The 14720-nt window shown below is 44.5% G+C and overlaps 1 protein-coding gene across 4 annotated transcripts in view; it reads left to right on the top strand.

The window, feature by feature from the left end:
- The window catches only part of LOC129185146 (neural cell adhesion molecule 2-like), a 243331-nt gene that overhangs the window by 200068 nt on the left and 28543 nt on the right, over positions 1–14720 (top strand). For all 4 annotated transcript variants that reach the window (XM_054781890.1, XM_054781881.1, XM_054781871.1 and 1 more), the window contains exons 7-8: positions 332–501; positions 7469–7614. In XM_054781890.1, coding sequence (XP_054637865.1) covers positions 332–501; positions 7469–7614 — 316 coding nt within the window. The remainder of the gene's footprint in view (positions 1–331; positions 502–7468; positions 7615–14720) is intronic.

Genomic DNA, 14720 nt, shown 5'->3' with positions numbered 1-14720 from the left:
TCGAACCTGCTTCACACCGTGACACGTGTGCGATGAAGATTATCGCAGTTTTATTCCACACCACAGCAGAGGCCTGCAGCCAAGTGTAGCCAACACACGTCAGCCTTGACAACACTGACACGCTTCCTGGGCACAGGAAGAAGATCTCTCTCTGGGTGGCAGAGTTTGAGAAGTTGTAGTGTGTGTGGAGAATCCTGATGACGTACTCAAAACCAATCATCAAACTACTCACTGATCGAGTCTGTCCATAATACATTTGATGAATGCAATTTCAAGGCTGAAATAACTTTGTCTGCACATTCTCTTGCATCACCTCACTGTGTCTGTGCAGGAAAGGCCAGCAGCTGGAGCCATCAGACCAGTACATTCTCAGTCGACTGGAAGGGGGACGGGGCATGCTGACCATCCGCAACATCCGCCAGGGTGATGGAGGCTTTTACTATTGCAAGGCCACCAACAAGGCGGGTTCTCAGGAGAAAGAGCTCTTCCTCAAAGTGTTCAGTAAGTGACCGAGGACAGGAGCCAACTTTTGACTTTTTGAAGCTTACTGTAAACTGTCAATACTGTATGTAACTCGCCTAGTCCAGCCAGCCCGTGTTCCCCGGGGCTTGAACCAGTGTCCACAGAATGACGGTGGAGAGCGCTAGCCATCGATCTACTGTTGAGGCGTCAGGGAGTTAGGTTTACCACTGTACTCTCGCACAGCCACACTGGCCGCCATCCGTTACACGCACCCCCATAAAGCTCACTCTCAGCCAGGTCACGGCACCAATGTAACCGCCTGGTCCAGCCAGGCCCGCATCCGGGCTTTTAGCTTGATGGTTAGTGCTGAAGTGACACAATCAGCCACTAGCATCTTTCTCATTGTCCCACCGGTGTGGGAAAACCTTTCTGTGCGATTGACTTCATAAGACGCGCCTCATTGAAGTCTCAGCAATACAATTTCTGGAGAAAATAGAGGAATTCCACCAAGTTAGCTCGTCCACAAACAGAGAAGCCCAGCAAAAGCCCAACAAAGCTCGTGCTTTTCATTTATTCCATCGTGTGTGTTGAGAGAACAGATGACAAGAACACCACCAGCTGTTATTTTTTTGCGAGGTGATGATAATAACTTTTGCGAGATGGAGGAGTTGATTGATCTGAGGAGTCTGAACAACAACAACTGCTAAGTTTTGTTACTCACAGCACAGTGGGACCTCTGTTTTTGTTATCCATTGGTTCCAAAAGGTCAGACGAATAAAATTTTCTCGTTTGAAATGAATCAGTTCCAGACATTTAATAGAGAATAATTATAGTTCTACATGCAGAAAACAATGTGAAAAAATTATAAATAGCGAATGAATGGATAAATAAATATTTAACATCCCTTTTACCTTTACTGAGGACTTTTGTTGGTCAGCCACGGAGGAGGTGGCAGTTTGTACAACTCAACTACATTGTAAAATCTCGATTCATAATGCCTTGAAGAAGACAGACAATTGAATTAAGGCAGCATTTGCTGCATTTTCTAATTCTTCTTTAACCAGCTGCTGCTCAGTGTGTCTTTTTGTTATCCACAGCAGGGGCCGGCCTAATGGCATCCAGGGCCACTGGCCACCCAAAAACCCTAACCAATTTATTTGCATTGTCACCTTTTCCTACAGAGATATTAGATGCAGGCATGTTTTCTTTTAAATCTGCTGTATACAGTGATGTGAAAAAGTGTTTTCCCCCTTCCTGATTTGTTATTATTTTGCGTGTTTGTCACACTTAAATGTTTCATATCATCAAACAAATTTCAATACAGTTTAAATGCAGTTTTTAAAGGAAACTTTTTATTGTTAAGGGAGAAAAAAATCCAAATCGACATGGATCTGTGTGAAAAAATGATTGCTGCTCACAGTGGGAGCCATTATCCACAAATGGCCAAAACATGGAACAGTGGTGAACCTTCCCAGGAGTGGCCGGCCAACCAAAATGACCCCAAGAGCGCAGCCACGACTCATCGGAGAGGTCCCAAAAGACCCCACAACAACATCCAAAGAACTGCAGGTCTCACTTGCCTCAGTTAAGGTCAGTGTTCATGACTCCACCATAAGAAAGACGCTGGGCAAAAACGGCCTGCATGGCAGAGTTCCAAGACCAAAACCACTGCTGAACAAAAACAACATTAAGGCTCATCTCAATTCTGCCAGAAAACATCTTGATGATCCCCAAGACCTTTGGGAAAATACTCTGTGGTCTGACGAGACAAAAGTTGAACATCATACCAACGGTAAAATGTGGTGGTGATTAGTGTGATGGTCTTCAGGACCTGGAAGACTTGCTGTGATAAATGGAAGCATGAATTGTGCTGAAGGAGAATGTCCGGCCATCTGTTGGTGACCTCAAGCTGAAAGCAACTTGGGTTCTGCAGCAGGACAATGATCCAAAACACACCAGCAAGTCCACCTCTGAATGGATGAAGACTTTGGAGTGGTCTAGTCCAAGTCCTGACCTGAATCCTATTGAGATGCAGTGGCATGACCTTAAAAAGGAAAAGCCTCCAATGTGGCTGAATGACAACAATTCTGCTAAATTCCTCCCCAGCGCTGGAAGAGACTCATTGCAAGTTATCACAAACGCTTGATTGCAGTTGTTGCTGCTAAGGGGGGCCCAACCACTTATTAGCTTTAGGGGGCCATCACTTTTTCACACAGGGACATGTAGCTTTGGATGTTTTTCTCCCTTAATAATAAAAAGTTTCATTTAAAAAGTGCATCAAGTGTTGAGTTGTGTTGTCATTGACTAATATTTACATTTGTTTGATGATCTGAAACATTGAAGTGCGACAAACATGCAAAACAATAAGACATCAGGAAAGGGGCAAACACTTTTTCACACCACTGTACTTGTTTAGCAAATATTGACTCACATTGTGTTGGTTTCAGCGTGTCTAATAAACTAATGGTGAAGAATATCAAAGTGGCACCGAGAACCTTTTTAGTTTTTTTCTATGCAGCCCTCCGTGGAAAACAGACACCACTGACATAGAAAGTCAAAATATAGACAAAAAAGTACCGATAGTTTGACAATAATGGCTTTTTCATTTTTTAAACAAACATGAATACAAGAGCTGAATACATCAGCCACGTGTGTAATTATTCTAATTACCATAATTATGATCATGTCAAGTTATTAGCAAATGAGGGTTTTTTTTAATGAGGCTCACTTTAAAAGAGAGAATATAATGGAGTGAGCTTAACCAGCTGCAACTCAACACCAGCAAGACAAAGGAGATGATCATTAACTTCCAGAGGAAAACATCTCACTTCACACCGGTGAACATCCAGGGAGCAGACATAGAGTTGGTAGACAGCTACAAATTCCTGGGTGTTCACCTTAACAACAAACTGGACTGGTCCGTCAACACCCACGCCCTCTACAAGAAGGGCCAGAGTCACCTTCACCTGCTGAGGAGACTGAGGTCCTTTGGTGTGTGCAGGACTCTTTTACGGACCTTTTATGACTCTGTGGTGGCCTCAGCCATCTTCTATGCTGTGGGCTGCTGGAGAGGGGGCAGCACGGACAGGGACAGGAGCAGGATCAATAGGCTGATCAGGAGAGCGAGCTCTGTCCTGGACGGTCCTCTGGACTCCGTGGAGGAAGTGGGGGAGAGAAGGATGTTGGCTAGGCTGACATCCATCATGGACAACACCTCTCACCCGCTACATGACACTGTGGGTTCCCTTAGCAGCTCCTTCAGCAGCAGCTCCTTCTTACACCCACGGTGTAAGAAGGAGAGGTTCCGCAGGTCCTTCATACCGACCGCTGTCAGGCTCTACAACACCTGCACCAGCTGAACCATGTTGTAGTCACTATGTATTCTTTACTTGCGTATCTTGCTTGCTGCTGTAACAAGTGAATTTCCCCGCTGTGGGATAAATAAAGTACAAATACAAATACAAATACAAATACAAATACAAATACAAATACAAATACAAATACAAATACAAATACAAATACAAATACAAAATACAAATAATACCAAATCAGGATGTTCGTATTTTATCAGAACATATATCCCGCTTCTCTGTTGGAATATTTACGATTTTTGAATTACATGAAAAAATAAACTAATTCATCACACATGGAGCAGGTCCGAGATCATCCTCCTCATTTCACATTAAAAAAACAACCCAAGCCCTTTGGTGACAGAGGCAAGGAAAACCTTCTAAAGAAGAAACCTCAAACATGACCAGGACAGGCATGGGGCAACCATCTGCCTTGACTCATTGCGTTGCAATAGAGAGGAAAACAACATTTAAAAGATGATGGAGGTTGATTTTACTGTAACTTTTAATGGTATGACTGCTATTAAAAATAGATAGGCGTGCATGATAATTATCGGTCCGATATGAGGAATTATGACATCATACGATACATTTTTAACACTGAGATTACCCATTCTGTTCTGTAGGTGGGTCAGGCTGAGCAAATCAAGCGACCCTTTTCTGTGATACGCCACAAACATCCTGTTGTAACTTCCCCTGAGCTCACTTATAAACCAACATGCCGTCCATCATGTGGGACTTCTTCGCTGTTTCAGAGGAAGCCTTTTCACCAAATGCTCTGCAAACCACGATGAGGGGAAAAAAAACATCAAGCTTCAACACGTCAACCTTATCAGCCATCTGAAACGCCAGCATCGCCACAACACCCGGAGTGTTTGAAAAGTGCCAAAAAGTTGACCAAAGACGACCTGAGGGGTAAAGCGAGCTGTGATTTCGCTTGACGACCAGCTCTTTACAATCATTGACACCGGATTTTGTTGGCTAGTAAACCCCTTGGAACCACAGTTTTTATGTCTGAGCCTCTGCTATTTTTTGGTGTTTTGTTAATAGCAGTGATGTCAAGATATTTGGTTAGGACAAATCTGCAGGTACAGTTTGTCAAATCCAACGTTTTTGAGTCATTTCCACCTCCAGGTGTGCACAAACTACAGTTAAATCTAAATTTTAAACAGTAGATATAAAAAAGTGATCGGTATCGAGATTGTTCTTGAGAAGCAGGAAGTTGTCGGTATAGGCATCCCTAAAAAACACTGTTGTGTAGTCCATCTTTCGCCCAAAGTTAGCTAGGATAGGCTCCAGCTTCTCTCGACCCTAAACAGGATAACCAGTAAACTATGGATGGATGGTAATGGCCTTGTGGTTGGCTGCACATTTGGTAGCAGGAGTATCAACACAGTTAGGAACATGCTACGTGCAGTACGCTACTGTTAATGGATCTATGCATGAATGAGAATAAGTAGAGAGGAGCTCGGTGCATCATGGGAGATCATCATGGGCAGTATCGACCAATGGCAACATAACTAAAAGATGAGTAAAAGCAGTATATTCTGTGATGAAGGCCATCTGGAGCAACGTAGCTGCAAGTAACATGGTGATGGAGAACCGCGCTGGGCCCAGCTGCAGTGTTAAACAGTGGTTTTTATTATCTTTGTTTGAGTTTGTTAGTGAAAAGGTTTAAAGTCCGCTGACAGTCACAGGAAGAGTTTGCACAGCACAAGTGGGTTTGTTTAGTTTAGTTTATTTCGGACATGCATACAAAGTTACACGGACGTATATAACATGCTTACAGTTGACATTGTAACGTGTCCGAAAAGGGGTAGGAAGACACAGGTCTTATTCCTTCCATCTTCTTCTGCTTATCCGGTTCCGGGTCGCGGGGGCAGCAGTCTCAGTAGGGAAGTTCAGATTTCCCGGTCCCCGGCCACCTCGGACACCAAGGCATTCCCAGGTCAGCTGTGAGACATATTCCCTCCAGAGTGTCCTAGGTCTGCCCCGGGGCCTTCTCCCGGCTGGGCATGCCCGGAACACCTCACCAGGGAGGCGTCCAGGAGGCATCCGGACTAGATGCCCGAGCCACCTTCAACTGGCTACTCGCCATGTGAAGGAACAGCAACTTTACTCTGAGCTCCTCTCGGACGACCGAACTCCTCACCAGATAACAATAACGTGGTGGAGGGGTTTGAGTGCCCGAGTGATCCTAGGAGCTACAGTATGTTGTGTGGGGCTTTATGCCCCTGGTAGGGTCTCCCAAGGCAAATAGGTTCTAGGTGATGGGCCAGACCAAGAGTGATTCCGAAGACCCTAAGAAAAAAAACAAGAGGAGGGACCAGATCTCATATCTGGGATATCAGGGCCTCACCCTGGAGCCAGGCCTGGGAGAGGGGCTCGCAAGCGAGCTCCCGGTGTTCGGGCCTTCACCTGTGGGTCCCAGCCCGAAGAAGCCACACGGGATTTCCCCCTTGTAGCGATAAGAGAATTCCTCCCAGTATATCACGATCCAGTGAATTGATGTCATCGAGGTTAGTGGGTTAGTGGAGAAGTGAAGCAATGGGCCATGACATTGGTTCATTTTTTGGAATAACCCTGTACACTATTCACAAAATGCTAGGGAGACTGGGCCCCCGGGCAAAACCTCAGGATGAAGCCAAAGTGCAACTCTGCAGGTGAACCCAACCCGACCCCCCCACTAACTTCAAATACACATGTCCAAATGCCCAATGCCTTGGCATCCCCCGCACAACCGACTGCCCTCCAACAAGGAGCCAAAAGGCAAAACCCACAAGGGTATGTGATCCATAGTTTGGGGTCAGGGTAAAGTCTTACTCGAGTAACATCCGTGGAAACGTGCCAGAATCACAGGTTCTTGTGGTGAAAAATGGGGCTTATGTTGTGGAAGAAACTTGTGAGCCAGGCTCTCATTAGTGATGCTTGTAGCTTCTTGCAATTTCACTTCCTGTAGGTGTTATGTGTTCTGATATTTTGTCCTTCTAGTGTATGGTACATCTGTGTTCCATTTAAACCTCAGCGCACACTGTTGGACCTGATGTCCCTCCATCTGTGTTTGTGATGGCTTGTTTTGACAAGGTCCCACAATCCCTTGAGCGCTCTCCCAACAACATTAAAAGCCTTAAGTACACCAAAGCCACAGGGTGGGTTTGCTGCTACTCAACAAGCCCCCCGTTTAGGCCAGCATGTCGGAGAGATGCTGAAAAAAGCGATCCATCATTTATGTGCTGTGCTCTTTGCCCTCCACGTGCACAGCGTTTTCGGCTTGCTTATCTGGAGCTACTGAGCACCCCCAGCACACTTTCCACCACTTATCAGTGTGTCAGAAGGAAACCGCCTGCTGCTGGAGATGCATCTTTCCAAACAGAATCTTATGCTCGTTTAAAGCCAGGAATAGAGGAAGGTGCACAGGCAGACAGGCAAGGTGGATGTTTGTGAGCGATAGAAATGTTTTATCTATCAATCTGCACAAAATTGGCCTGACAGTTTTCTCCTCCACATTGCAAAAGATCAGCATCTGAGTCATGCATCACAGTGCGTGTTTAAATCTGCCAGTGCAGCCTGCATCACCTTGTTTTTTTTGCACGCTCATGTTCTTTCCTCACTTCTTTTTCATTTGTCCACGTTGCCTCGCCCTCCGTGGCCTGCAGTCCAACCTCACATCACGCAGCTGAAGAACGTGACGGCAGTGGAAGGCAACGCCGCCATGATCTCCTGCGTCGCCGAGGGTGAACCCCTACCTGACATCTCCTGGAGGCGAGCCAGCGACGGGCGAACTTTTGTGGATGGAGACAAGGTAGGAAGCACCACATCAGGCGCTGTTATCACACACTACTGAGTGGTGTGGACAAGCAAAAGACCTTAGACAGAAACAGTACTGTGCAAAACCACGATTCACTTTGTCACTTAATGCAGAGGTTCTCAACCAGTCTCATCCTGGGACCCACGTCAATTACATGTGCAAAATGTATTTCACAGCAAAATATTCAAGGGATAGTTTGGACATGAAGTTGCATGCCATCCCCGTCAGCAGTGTCGTACATCAAGGGTGATTTACCCCCAAACTCCTTACTTAAATGACCCCAGCAACTAATCGGAACTGCATTCCTTGTCACAGAAATCCCTCCAGAACTGGACTTGTGGTACCAACTTGTTTGATGATGATGATGATAAATATGCCACGTTACGTTACATTACATTAAATACGCGTACCCAGGCCTTTGTGTTTGAATGGCTGAGTACAGCGTGTCTTTTGAATGCCTCATACGTACAGTCGACCGATCTGCTGTATTTCGAAGATCGGATAATATCGACTTCCGCCATGAGATTGGGCAGATCTGGTTGCCGTATAAAGGTCGTAACTTTGGCCCACACTCCAACATGGTAGGTCATAAATGTGTTTGTTTATTTATATGTAAATTGTAGTACCTGCTATGATGTGCTGTGTTACTATATTCGGTGTCTGGAACTTATTGGAGAAGACAGAACCATTTGTAGTTTTTTCCTTTTTTTTAGAATGTTTGGAATGATTGGAATCAGTTTTTTAATGTTTGGGAAAAGCAAAGGTGGGCTAGAACCCCTTCACAGGAATTTTAAAAATCCTCCCAGTGCCCCCCAATGAGTGAAAGCGCCTAATAGAGCGCGAGTGGCATGTTTTTCGCCTGCTTTTTTTTTCTGAGGGTGCGCATTAAAATGTCATTACTTTCTACGTAGAATAATTGAGTGCCTACGCGTGCCGCGTCGAGATGAATGCTAAAAGAAATAAGCAACATTTGCAGGTAATTACTGCTATTTGTGCTCATAAAAATAGTCGTAATCCTTCCCGTCTGCCATACATGAATTGTTGCAATTAGTGCAATCCTGCAGCTCAAGTGCTGCTCATAAGTCATCTAAAACAGTGGTCCCCAAACCCCAGGCCGTGGGTCATTTGGTACCGGGCCGCACAAAAATAATAAAAAGACAAAAATAATTTCCTTTATTTCATTTTTTTTCATGTTTTATTTTGAAAAGTGGCCGGATTCTCTCTGTTACATCCGTCTCACTTGACGCATGTCCATTGTGGGTGTGCTAACTTTATCTCATGCTGCACAGATAGACTACTACTGTATTTTTACCATTTTTCTTTCACCTCATGTTTGGTGTCAAATGCTGATACTATGTGGGAATGCATGAAGGTAAGTTGGATGACTTATTGAGTGCTAATGTGCACATTTGTGTCAAGTTAATTCATGCTAGCACTGCCTTTTAGCACACACGTCAAACAGCCATGTCATCATCTCCCTGGAAACACTCCAGGCTTAAACTGGTGGATGGGGGGTCGCCATTCATTTTGTGCTTTTAATTTGATGTTATTCATGTCTTAGTTCTACACAATACATCATAAATAAGATAAATTAGAACCCCCCCAGGGGATTTGTGGGAACACAAGCCAGTTCGTGGGTCAAAAAAGGTTGGGGACCACTGCTCTAAAAGCATATGCTTATAATATTTATAGTTGATTCATAGTTGATGCTGAATCTCTTTTTAATGCACAAGCCTGATACTCGTGTTGTGCGTTTTGTGACTGAGGGCCTCGATGGCGAGAGCGCCCTTGTTGTTACAACGTGGAAAGTTAACATTTGCATGGACTTTTGATCCACCAGAAGAAGAACCTTGAAGAGATCAAAGGAAGAAATTTGACGTGCTTCAGGTAAAAATCTGAAAAAGCTTCAGCATGTATCCTTTATTGCTTTAAAGAGCTGCTGCACAAATTAAGAATTGTGCCTTAAGAAGGTAATGATCGTGAGAGGCACTGCCACCAGCGTCAAACAAATGCACCTTGTGTCTTGCGTAGGACTCAAGCCCGCTCAGGAAGAGCAAAATAAAACCCAGCAACTCCGTCGTACTGGAAAAAGGTCATCACAGAGATAAATGAATGTGCGTGTTGGCTTCAATGGCTTTGGTTGATAAATATTGCCTGAAAATGAGAATAAGTGCTCCTCTTCCTGCTGCAAATGCAATTATGGAAATGTGACCCGCACACCCCTAAACATGCACAAAGACAACACAGCGTGTGGGATGCGAGCGTGATGGATGAGCACAGTCATTTAGGTTTAAGGCAGGACGTTCCTCTCTCAATTTGCTTTCCAATCTGCATATCCACTCTGCTCCTCTGTGGTCCGCACAGAGCTTTGTTCCACTCACCGTGTAGTGCTGACGCTCGTTATCAACCACCAGCATCACCCCGCAGTCGCTGGGATTTAATTAGCAACCGCGGTTGGGTTACAGTCAGACAGGTTTCCTTTTTGTATTTGATTTACTTTTATAATAATCCACATTCAAGTTCAAATGCTTTATTGACAAGAACACTGGATCATGTGGCAGTTATCAGAGAATGTGATTGATTGATTCATTGATCGGCAGGCGACCGGTCCGGATATACGTGTTCCAAATGATTATGCAAATGACCTTCATGCATGACAAATGCACCATCTCATGATGCAAGGAATACTGACTGTACCTCTCTGTCATTGGCTGTTTTTTCCCCTCACCTCAACGCAATTGAGAACCTATAAGCAAAAAACCCGATGACAACAAAAGAGCAGCTGTGGGAGGCTATTCTGACATCTTGCAAAGAAACTCAAGCAGAAACGCTCCAAAAACTCCCACGTTCAATGTTAGAATTGTAAAAATCAGAGAAAAGTTATCATTTGCATGATCATTTGGAACACAATATTTAATTCCTTTATTTTTAATGGAGACTGACATTTGGGTTTGACATCAACAGATGAATTGAGGCGCAACATTTCAGCTTTTATTTCCAGGTATCGGATGCACAACCTAGAACAGGGGTCATCGGAGGTCAGGGCTAACATCACACGTCCATAAATCAGGAGTCAAGCTTATGTCCTTATTTCCATCTATCAGTGTATGTAGGAGCGTGGCCATCTCGTCGTATTTTGCTCCCCAAAAACAGCAGCGGCTTGGAAGTACAAACCGTGGTTGTAAGCGGTTTACTCGCCTACAAAAGCCGGTGTCTTCAACGACGGTAAAGGGCTGGTCGTCCAGTATGGTATCTTCGTAGGCTTTCAGAACACCGTCGTAGTGATGCTGGCGTTTCAGGTGGCTGATATCGTTTGATGTGCAGAAGGTCGATATTTGTTTTCCCACCTCGCGGAATGTTTGCAGAACCTCTGGCGCAGCTAGGACACAAAATGCAAAGTCCCGTACGATCGACACCGTGATTGTTTACCTTTTAGCTCAGGGGAGGTGGGGAAATGACAGCTGCAGCGCGTCACAGAAGAGGAGCGCTTGATTTGCTCACCCAGTAACACACACCACAGTGCGGGTAAGCTCGCCTCATTGAAGAGTTTTATCGCTTATCAGAGCTATTTTTAATGTTAGCGGATTTGTTGGTATGACATCTTAATTGCTCATATCGACTTAATTATCGTGCACACATAATTTATATTTTAAAAATATGGATATTATTGAAGTAAATTTTACGTATTTGTGTCTAAGTAAATCATTTTCAAGCAGACATATGTAGCATTCTACACTGGTCACTCGGTGTCAGTAATGTTGCATTGATGACACAACATTCACCATAGCAAGTACCAGAATGAAAAAAAACAAACAAGAAGAAGAAATTCTCCCAATTCTAACATGTGCGGGTCCATATCATGTGTTATTTTCTCTTATTATGTCTACTATATTGGGTAATATGAGTGTAGGGGTGTTATTTCAAGTCAATAGAGCTCTAATAATGTTAACAACATTAGTTAGAAGGTTGTAAACAAGTTTTCTATGCTCTGACTACAAAAATATTGCAGTTGTAAGTAAGGAATCCAATTAACCGCCATAAACGAGGGATTACTGTACTACATTTCTAAATTGTGCGTCCGACTCAGATGTAAATACCTGGAAATAAAAACTGAGACATCGCCCAGTGGTCTCATAGTCATCGTTTCATTGTTTTCAGTCGACGGCTAAAAAAATAAAAGGATCAGCTTCACTGTCTGTATATTTCTGGAGGGCACTGTGTCCCGCCTCCCACCCCACAGCCTGCTGGGAAAGGCATCAGCTTAACCGCGACCCCAAACAGGATAGATAGGATGAAATGAAGGGATCATCATGTATTGATTGAGGGGTGAGCTGCAATAGGGCAGAAATGTGGAAAAGTCTTTTGGACTTCTGCCACTGGTGGCCTTGCTGTGCGGATGAAATCCAACAGATGAGGTGGATTAATTTCTGTAATCATGACAGTCTGATTTTGTTGAAGCTGAAGTGCAAACAAGCGACTTTTACTTGATTGGTGTATTTGTTAGTCCACACGTCCCAAGAACGAGGCCCATACTGGAAATCTTCTCTTTGGTTTTTCCTTTTGCTAAATGTGTTTGCGTGGATTTAAATTGCTTGTAATGCCTGACAGCGACGGATTCGCTGCGAACCACAATTGAAAACAGATAATAGAAACGTTGCTGCACCCAGCACCAAAGCCCTCGTTGACCTCCATTTCCTGCAATCAGGAAATGGTTATCAATGACATTTTGTTGTTGTCACACGGATGAGGCGATGCAGTAATCAAACATGAACAGTGTGTGAAAAGAAAAAAACAAAAAAAACTGCTGGAACAAGATGACGACGGCGAGTTTCAAGCCATGCTGACATTTACAGCTGGCATTTCTCAAAATGTGAGAAGTCTCCAGCATAGAAATGGAAGCAGCCCAGCCTCCCCATCTGAGAGTCAGATGCCTGTTTGTGTTTTTTATGCATTCTGCAAGAATCAGCTTTTCCACCTCCTCTTTGTCACCAATCCTTTGAACATGTCCATCTTTTAGCTGTGTGCTGCCACGGTCCCCACCCGTGTTACATGCGCGTGCGCTTGCATGAACATGTGCGCAGCCCGCGTGCATGTGTGCGTGTCCGCACTTCACTGTTCTGTTCTGGATGCTTGCCTCCACTGAGCTGCATATCAAACAGGCTGTGCTTCGGAGGCTGCCTGGGTCTCCACGCACACACCCCGCCAAGTTGGCAGGGAGGAATGGGATAGGGAGGCGGTGGTGGGCCAGGGGGTGGTAGCCAGTCATTTCCTGACTGAGGAGCTGCCCTCCTGCAAGATGTCCTCTCTCTTTCTCCTCCTCGCTGATCCCTCCAGTCTCAGCATTCTAAGCGCGCACACTCCTCCCTATGCCATTGACCCCAGCTAGCGAAGCGAGCGATCAAAGTGTGAAGCCGTGAGCTGATGCACCTCATTGGCTGACGGCACTGCTGTGATAAGAGTGCTGATCAGCCAAACAGGATAAAGCAGAAAGCAACAACATACAGAGTGTCTGCGGGTTAAATGTATTTATAGGCTATAACTGCAGCTTCATGGGTGGTGAGGCACTGACTCATTTGGACTTTTTTCATGTTAACTCATTCAATACAAAAGGCGTTTTCATAAACCCGAACGCCCGATCCCAACAACGTATTTATACGTCTTTTATGTTATTTTGCGCGAGAGGCAAAAAGAGGTGATGATGCAACTCCCCGCTAATGGATATCACTTCAGAGCAATTTTAAGCCATAAAAACGGCCACTAGGTCGGTGGCACAAGTGCATTTGATAAGAGCTTGGCAGGGATCATGAGGACGGAAAAAACACATGACAGGAAGGAGGAAGTGGGAGAGCGTGGAGGAGTGTAGCGTGCAGAAGGTTACGCATTGTACAGAAATTTTAACGCATGCACGCGCACACAACGCACTCATACACGCAGGCGCACACGCGTGCACACGGATAGTTCAGTTCCAAAAGTGAAAATTCAAGATTCAAGATTCAAGAGAGTTTTATTGTCATGTGCATGGTAAAACAGCAGTTATACCATGCAATGAAAATCTTATTCTGTTCATTCTCCCAAGAAAAGAAAGAAAACACAAGAAAGAATAAGAACATAAGAAACATAAACACATAAACATATATACCAATAAATTAAGCAACAACAGAAGAGACATTAATACAGATATAAATAAATAAATAAATAAATAAATAAAGTGCTATGAGTGTGTGCGTGTGTTGCGTGCGGCGTGTGTGAGTGCTTCGTTGAGAAGCCTGATGGCCTGTGGGTAAAAGCTGTTTGCCAGCCTTGTGGTCCTGGACTTCAAACTCCTGTAGCGTCTGCCTGACGGTAGGAGTGTGAATAATGAGTGTTGTGGATGTGTGCTGTCCTTGATGAGGTTGTGTGTTCTGCGTAGTTGTCAAGACATTGTTATTTTTATGTAAAACAACCCCTTTTGACCCCCCCCCAGTGACCAAAAGGACAAGATTGCGAGTACAAGTGCCTGAAAATAGTTTTTGCCGTAGGGCGGCTGGGCTGTCCGCATTGAGAGGAGCCAGATGAGGTGGCTCGGGCATCTGGTCAGGATGCCTCCCAGGGCACGTCCGACCAGTAGAAGGCCTCAGGGAAGACCCAGGACGCGTTGGAGAGACTCGGATAAGCGATAGAACATGGATGGTTGGACGACCTCTTTTTGGTGTTGCTTATGTTGTGGTATAGTTGTTTAGATATTTGAGCCGTCACAAAAGCCAAAAATATTTGTGTCAAAGTGAAAGTTATGCTTGAAATCTCCCTGTTTTAGTTGGGAACTGATATTTTCCTGAAACTTACCTATGTTCGACTGTTGATTACTGAAGAACGGAAAGACGGGAGTCTAATCTTTCTTTTGGTAGGTTCCATGTTTATATAGGCATAGAACACAATATTCTGTGGGCCTTGAAAGATCAGTCAAAATCGTCAAAAATGGCAGCTACCGCAGGTGCTGTCTTTTGAAAAACTGTTGGGATTGAATGTGTGAAATTACACAGTCAATTCATAATGTGAACGTGTGTCACAACATGCAGAAACCAAAATGAAAGTGTTGAGAATGCGATGTTGCCAGGTAAGGT

This window comes from Dunckerocampus dactyliophorus, chromosome 1 (assembly GCF_027744805.1).
Source record: "Dunckerocampus dactyliophorus isolate RoL2022-P2 chromosome 1, RoL_Ddac_1.1, whole genome shotgun sequence".
NCBI lineage: Eukaryota > Metazoa > Chordata > Actinopteri > Syngnathiformes > Syngnathidae > Dunckerocampus > Dunckerocampus dactyliophorus.
Note: the sequence above shows the minus strand (reverse complement) of the source record. Positions and strands in the feature narration are given on the sequence as shown.